The 8,070-nt window shown below is 38.4% G+C and overlaps 1 protein-coding gene across 1 annotated transcript in view; it reads left to right on the forward strand.

The window, feature by feature from the left end:
- The window catches only part of PSMA8 (proteasome 20S subunit alpha 8), a 38,511-nt gene that overhangs the window by 21,681 nt on the left and 8,760 nt on the right, over positions 1-8,070 (forward strand). Inside the window, exon 4 of the mRNA XM_004420983.3 lies at positions 647-769. Within this exon, the coding sequence (XP_004421040.1) occupies positions 647-769 (123 nt within the window). The remainder of the gene's footprint in view (positions 1-646; positions 770-8,070) is intronic.

The following is an 8,070-nucleotide window of genomic DNA, read 5'->3' on the forward strand; positions in this document are numbered from 1 at the left end:
ACAACAGTAAAAAGAAATATAATTGGTTTCCAGTGTCCCGTTGTTTGTGAGGAAAAAGCATGCTTTTTCTTCAAGAGAAACAAAGGTTTCCTTGTCTTGGGACTGAAAGAAATGTCTTAGTTGGGTTTTATGTAGAGATAACTTAGTATATAGTGAACAGAATATACTTGACAATAATAGTATCAAGTAAGAATACTTGATAATAATAGTAACAATTACAGTGTCTCTCAAAGTAAACCAAGGACGTGCTTCCAAAGCGCAGCTCACTGAAATCAGCTTTACTGGGAACCAAAATGGTGTGACATACACAGTTCTCTGCTATATTAAAAAGAGTACAATCTAGTTATGTTACCAAAGTGTTCATGAAACAACAGGAAAACAATTTTAAGACCATATGTAAGCAAACTTATGATTTTATTTTACAGACTAGGTACATTAATTTCTTAAAAATTTCATCATGGATTGGAGTTAGTCCAGAAAAAGTCAGGAAGAGGATCTTAAAGATATAAAAATAAGAATTGACAAAGAAGATCATTTTGGCAGGGATACTTTATTTACTATTAGAATTTGCTATTTGGTAAGTAATAGTGTTATCCTTTGTATGGTCTCATACAGAAAGTAGTTATGAAAACATTTTATTTTTCAGAAATACACTCAGAGCAATGGACGAAGACCTTTTGGTATTTCTGCCTTAATTGTAGGTTTTGATGATGATGGTATTCCAAGATTATATCAGACTGATCCCTCTGGTACTTACCATGCTTGGAAGGTGAGTCATGAATATGTTAATATATTTTAGAAGTTGATTAAATGTATTCACTGTAAATGCTTTATCGCTTTCAGGGACATGACAAAAAAAATTATATTGCATACCAAATTTGATAGTGATACAAACTTCATGTAACCATTTAGCTAGTCAGAAACAATGATGGTTTTTGATGGGTAAAGAAACACTTTGGTTTATTAATCACAGGATCTTTTCCTTACTTTTGAGAAGATGTGACAAACTTAAGTGTATACAGTCAGAGAAATATCCAGTTCCTATTCATCATTCATTCTTCCAAATTAGTATTGCATCATATAGATGCTTGCTTTGAGTAGAAATAGTCTTTCTGCTTTTAGTAAAGAATTAAGTGAGCATTTAAACTCCATACTGAAATATTTAATGCATCCTCCATTCTAGAAGAGTCAGAGCACCCCAAAGTATGAATCAGTTATACCTATATACCTCTGTGTCAGTATGCTGCAATTGTCTTCACATAATTCCTGGAATATAGTTTGTTTTCTGGGTAAATTGTTATTCTTGTTGTAGACCCAACTACTATATTTGTTTAATGGTGCACTCAAATCTAATACAGAAGTCTAGGGTCTCAGGAAACCAGTGGCAGTTTCTAGAAGTGAATTTTTGTATATTCTCATAAATAAGACTAGACCAAAGAATATAAATGATTTTGACTTCATTAAAAGATTAAATATATAGGCTTTAAACAATTTCATGAAGAGTTTATTTTACTATTAAGATGCAAATGAATTAATGGGAAAATATTGCCTTGGTCTTTATGCTTTTATTATCTATAAGATTTGATTTGAGCTAAACATAAGATACTGTTTTATAAACCAATTAACCAGGCCAGTAAAACAATGGATTATATTCTTGCCACAAAAATCTGAATACTTGTGTTAGCTGCACATGTTCTTTTAAGCTACCCGGACAATCTAATTGGTAATCAGAAGCTATGAATTTACCTGCTGCAAATACCATTCCTTTTTTTTTGTCAGTTAGAAATCTTTTACATGTACTAGGTTTCTTTTTTTTTTTTTTTTTCAGGCTAATATAAAAGATTTTTTTTTTTAATTTTTTGTTTATTGCAGTAACACTGGTTTATAACATTGTAAAAATTTCAGGTGTACATCATTGTACTTCTATTTCTGCATAGATTACGTACTACTAGGTTTCTTATGCCTTCCCAAATCTATGCCCTAAACAAAACAAGTTATTACACACAATCTTTCTCTAAATATTTTGAAGTCTGCCATCTTCTGTTTGCATTTATCATTACCTTACCCTTCATTTCAATATAGCACAACAATTTCCAAGTTTATATAATTTTCCATTTTAATTTGGTTGTTCCCTGGGGTCATACAGAAAAGCATTTTTATTTTATTTCAAAGTCAGTTTGGAAAATATTGGAATTTTTAAATTGTTGGGGATTTCATTGATCATCTAAGTCTGAAACTGCTCTGCTATGGTGTCCTAAGGCAGTTTTAAAAAAAATCATCTATAACAAAAAACATTTGAAAACATTTTTATTTTACATATTTGGTAAGTGATACTTTTTTTTTTTTTTAAGTTCACACCACTACTTAAGAGCAAAACTAGAATTAGAACTCAGGGTCTTCTGCTTATTAGTCCAAAATTCTTTCCACTACATCATGTTACCTCCCTTAGGCCAATAATTCTGTATGCATGTTATATAAATTCTGATGTAACGCCTTAAAAGGTAGAATAAAATCATCTGGTTTTATTTCTATTTGGTAGGGACTATAGCGCTTTAGCCACGAGATCAAGTTTTTTTGTTTGTTGTTGTTTGTTTCTGTGTTTTGTTTTTAAAATTTTATTTTATTTATTTTTTTCCCCCCAAAGCCCCAGTAGATAGTTGCATGTCATAGCTGTACATCCTTCTAGTTGCTGTATGTGGGACGCGGCCTCAGCATGGCCGGAGAAGCGGTGCGTCGGTGCGCGCCCGGGATCCGAACCCGGGCCGCCAGCAGCGGAGCGCGTGCACTTAACCGCTAAGCCATGGGGCGGGCCCTGTGTTTTGTTTTTTACTCTTACCTACTATACCAAGTATCCTGATAAAATGGTACAGTGGGCTGTTGAGGACACAGTTGTGGTACCATGTGTTGACAACACTTTGCAGTGCTAAGTTGTAGTCTTACAAGGTGCAGGTAGAGGACATGTGAAATAGAGAGTAGAAAAAGGAAGTTATACACTGTGGCCACGTGACCGGTTGCAGAAATGAGAATAGAAATAGCTGATATCAGCACTTTGGTTTGTTGGGGTTCTTTATTTGGCATGTGACACAAACTTCTTTTTTTGGAAGATTCTGGGCCATCAGTGATCCTGCCTTAATGGGTTATAGAGCCTTCCATTAACTATTTTAACTTTACATAGGAATACTAAGAGAGATCTCCTTATAATCCCGTGAGTTCTAGATATCTCTTTCCTGGTCTCATTGTATAATAGTAACTATTTCCCTTGATAAGCAGAATAAATCATACCATCCTTACAATAAACCCTTCTTTGCCTATTGGTTCAGTGGCATGAGGAGTCCAAAATGGCCAAGTGGCAGTCTCAGCTTCTAGTTCAGTGGAATTATTGTTATATCCCCTGGTAGAGCATTGCCTCTCCCTCTCACCTCCACTTGGGAACTAGGACTCTTAAACTAAGAACCCAGTGGTGACAGGAAGCAAAAATTTTACAAGTGCACCATTAGGGGTGTTAATGAGACATCTATCCCTTGCTTCCTAGATTTGTGACCATGGGAGAAATTAGTTAATAGTTCCTGTTTCAGGGCACATACAGGATCTCGTAGAACAGAAACATAGCCCCATAAGATGTCATCCAGCTGGTGCTATAACAGAGTCTTCAGTAAGCTATTCCTTACTTCTATCAGGCTAGCTACTTCAGGGTGATAGAGAACATGATAACACCAGTGAATCCCATGGGCATAAGCCTGTTCTCTCAGTTCCTCACAATCAGTTCCTTGGTCAGCAGCAATATTTTGTAGGATACCATGATGGTGAAGAAAGCATTCAGCAAGTCCACAGATGGTGGGGCTGACAGAAGCATTTGGTACAGGGAAGCTCACATCTAGAGTAAGTTTCTCTTCCAGTGAGGGCAAACTGCTGCCCCTTCCGTGACAGAAGAGGCCAACAAAATCAGACAGCCTGGCAGGCTGCATGTAGTTCTAGCAGTATCTAGGTCAGTTATGGTGAGGGAAACCCATTTTGAAGTATTTTTTTTTTCTTCTTTACACATTTTCATATTGCATAAAATATTTTTTACTTGGAGTAGCAGGTTCTGGGGTTTGGCAGATTACATTAAATTACCTTAACTAAAAATTCTCCTGCTGTAAACACCTAGGATGCTAAAATGATCATTAACATTTTTTTTATAATGCATAGCTGAACTCACAAGAAAGACAGAAAATCCTAAGGGGCCAAAAATGAAGAAGGACTTGAGTAGCAGAGCAGTAAGTATATGAGTTGATGATATCTCTGCACTTGGGGATATTATAGTGCAGGATTCCCAAAGATAATTCATCATCAAAAGTTACAAAATAAAATACAAAAACAGTCCCTCCTTTAACAAATATTCAGTCTATAAATATTGAATTCCAGTTACATGTCAAATACTGTTCTAAGTCTGAGGATAGAGAGGTGAACTCAACAGACAAATATATGATATATAAGTGCCATGAAAAAAAAAAAGGAAACATGTTTAGGGAGATAGACAGTGACTGGTAGGTAAGGTGGTCAGGGAAAGCACCTTTGAAAAGATGACATTTGAAGAGAGGCCTGAAGAAAGTGAAGGAGCAAGTCAGGTAGTTATTTCTATGGTATTCCAAACAGGAACCAATAAAGACAAAATCCCAAGGCAGCAGCATGTTCCATATGTATGAGAAATATCAAGGAGGCTATTATAGCTAGAGCTGTAGCTCTATGTGGGAGCATATGACTATGCTACAGCAAATCAGCAAGAAAGATACTGGTAAGGGGTGAAGTAACAGAGGTAGGAGGGGGCTAGATCTTGTAGGGGCTGAAGGCCATGGATAGGACTTGAGATATTAAAGTGATGGATAAAGCCATTTGAGATTTTTGCATATTAGAGTAACATGATCTGATTTGTCTTTTAAAAGTCTCTCTGGCTGTTGTATTGAGACTAGATTGTAGGGTAGGGTAGGGTAGATGCAGGCAGACAAGTTAGGAGGCTGTGTCCAAGAATAATTCAGGCAAGAACTGATTTAGATCGGGGCATTGGACCAGTGAAAGGTGGGGAAAGATCCAGCGTAGTCTGTGAAGGAGAAGACCCCAGAGGGAAGTGTTCTGGATCCCCAAACAAAAGAGTATTCCAAGAAGAGATGATCAGCTGAGTCAGTGCCACTGATGGGTCAAGTAAGAAGACTGTGAAATGATTAGATTTGGCAATGTGCAGGCCATTGGTGACCTTCACAAGAACAGCTTAGATGGATTGATGGTGATGAAAGCCAGATTGGAGTGGATTCAAAAGAAATAGGGAGGAAAGATAAAGAATCATCAAGGGATGCTAAAACTATCAGGTAAAAGATGGCTGAGGAAGAGGATGCTCACATGGTCCCACACATTATTTATTAATCACAAAGGGGAAAATGTACCTTTTCAGTGGAAAGATCTGGTGGACACCACGGTAACCATCAACTTATCATCACTTATAATGGGGTAAGTTGACATTATTTGCCTCCTGCTGTGATGTAATGGGAAAGAAATAACATCACCTTTGTAGTATTCTTGCCATTGTATTTAATCTGAGCAAGAGGGAACAATCATATAAATCCAGATTGTGGAACATTATACAAGACATTTCAAAAATATTCAGGTTATTGAAAGACAAAAAAGGCAGGGTGACTTTTTCTAGTTTAAAGACTAAAGAGACAAATGCAATCCATGGTCTTTGATTAGACCATGGATGGGGGAAAAACAGTCACAAAGGACATTTTGGGGACAACTGGAGATACTAAATATGGAGTGTATATTAGATAATAGTATTCTATCAGTTTGAAATTTCTTGGGGGTGATAATTACAGTATTATATAAGAGAACATACTTGTTTTAAGAGGATAGATGCTGAAGTATTTAGGGATGAATTGTTACGATATCTGCAACTTCAACATAAAAAAGTGTATATGTGTGTAAATAAGTGAGGTAAAACAAGTACCTCGAAATGTTAACAATTCATGAATCTAGATAAAGAGTATGTAGTTAGTTGTTCATTGTACTCTATCAACTTTTCATAGTTTTGAAAATTTTCAAAATAGAAAATTGAAGAAAACGGAGTAGTAAGGAAGGAAGTAAAGATAGTTCCTTTAAGAAGTTTAGCTATAAAGGGGAGCAGAGATATGGAACAGTAGCTAGAGGAGAATATGGCTTCAAGGGAGGGTTTTTTTTGTTTTTTAAGATTGGCCATACTATAGGATTCATTCATTCAGCAACAATATTAAGCTCTTACTATGTGCTAGGCATGCGTCTAGACACTGGGGATAGCAGTGACTAAACAAAATCTCTACCCTCAGAGAACTTAACAGTCTAGAGGTGACAGACAAGTAAATAGATAGTATGTTAGATGGTAATAGGTGCTACTCGAGGAGTGGGTCAGGAACAGCATCACCTGAGAGCTTATCAGAAAGACAGAATATCAGGTCCTCCCTCCAGGCCTCCTCGATTAGAATCTGTTTGAACAAGATCTCCATATAATTTTTATATTAAATACATTAAAATTTGAGAAGTACTTCTCTGGAGGAATATGAAGTCAGGTAAGGGGGATGGGGAGGGTGAAAGGGAGGAGGTGCGGTTTTATAGAGGGTAGTCAGGGAAGAAGAGTATTTGAGCAGAGACTGAAAGAAGTGATGGGAGCAAAGTATGAACATATCTGGGGGAGAGCGTTCTAGACAGACGGAACTAACTGCACATGCAGATACTCTGAAGTGCGGCTTCTTGGTGTGTTTTAGGGGTAGCAAGGGATGGAAGGAGCGGAGTGAGTGAGGGGGGCGATGGTAGGACATGAGGTTAGACAGGAGTCTATCGAGCAGAGAGAGGGAGTCGTAGAGGGCCGTGTGTGTGTGTGTGTGTGTGTGTGTCTTGGCGTGAGAGAAAGAGGGGGGGAGAGAGGGGGGGAGAGGGAGGAGGGGGAGAGAGAGGGGGAGAGAAAGGGGGAGAGAGAGGGGGAGAGATCAGCCCTGAGCTAACATCCATGCCAATCCTCCTCTTTTTGCTGAGGAACACCGGCCCTAGGCTAACATCTATTGCCAATCCTCCTCCTTTTTTTTTTTCCTTTTTCTCCCCAAAGCCCCAGTAGATAGTTGTATGTCATAGTTGTACACCCTTCTAGTTGCTGTATGTGGGACGCTACCTCAGCATGGCCGGAGAAGCAGTGTGCCGGTAGCGGAGCGCGCACACTTAACCGCTAAGCCACGCTAAGCCACGGGGCCGGCCCCAGAAGGCCTTTCTTATTCTCCATTGTAAGATTGTGAATTTTACTCTGAGCAAGACAGGAAGTCATTGGAAATGTTTTAGCAAAACAGAGACATGAAATGACTTTTTAAGAAGTCCTTCTGGCTGCTATGAGAAAATGTATGGAGGGGGCAAGGACGGATGGAGGGGGCAAGGACGGATGCAGGGAGACCAATAAAGAATATAATAAAAATCTAGTTGATTTGTGCCAGCTGGTAGTGCTGGAAGTGATGAGAAGTGGTTGGATTTTTATTTTATTTTTCCAGATGAGAAACAGTGTGAGGCTTTGCTGATAGATGTAGGGTATGAAAAAGAGGAGTAAGAATGACTGAAATGTTTTGTAATTTTTATAAATTTATGAAAAGAATACAGTGGAGAAAGAAAACTTGATGACCTAGAGGAAAGTGGAAATATTTATAAGAGAAAAGACCTTAAATAGTTGTAAGTGCATGGAACCCGGTGTGAAAATGCTACAAGCATGGACAGTTTTTTTTTTTTTTTTGTGAGGAGGACCAGCCCTGAGCTAACATCCAATGCCAATCCTCCTCTTTTTTGCTGAGGAAGACTGGCCCTGGGCTAACATCCGTGCCCATCTTCCTCTACTTTATATGGGACACCACCACAGCATGGCCTGACAAGCGGTGCGTTGGTGCGCGCCCGGGATCCGAACCAGCGAACCCCGGGCCGCCGCAGCGGAGCGCGCGCACCCAACTGCTTGCGCCACCAGGCCGGCCCCAAGCACGGACAGTTTTATGTTTAAAGGAAATAATTGTTTTTAATGGAACATTTCAAACACATACA

The sequence above is a fragment of the Ceratotherium simum genome, chromosome 14 (assembly GCF_057802395.1).
Source record: "Ceratotherium simum simum isolate JZ-2026a chromosome 14, ASM5780239v1, whole genome shotgun sequence".
Lineage (NCBI taxonomy): Eukaryota > Metazoa > Chordata > Mammalia > Perissodactyla > Rhinocerotidae > Ceratotherium > Ceratotherium simum.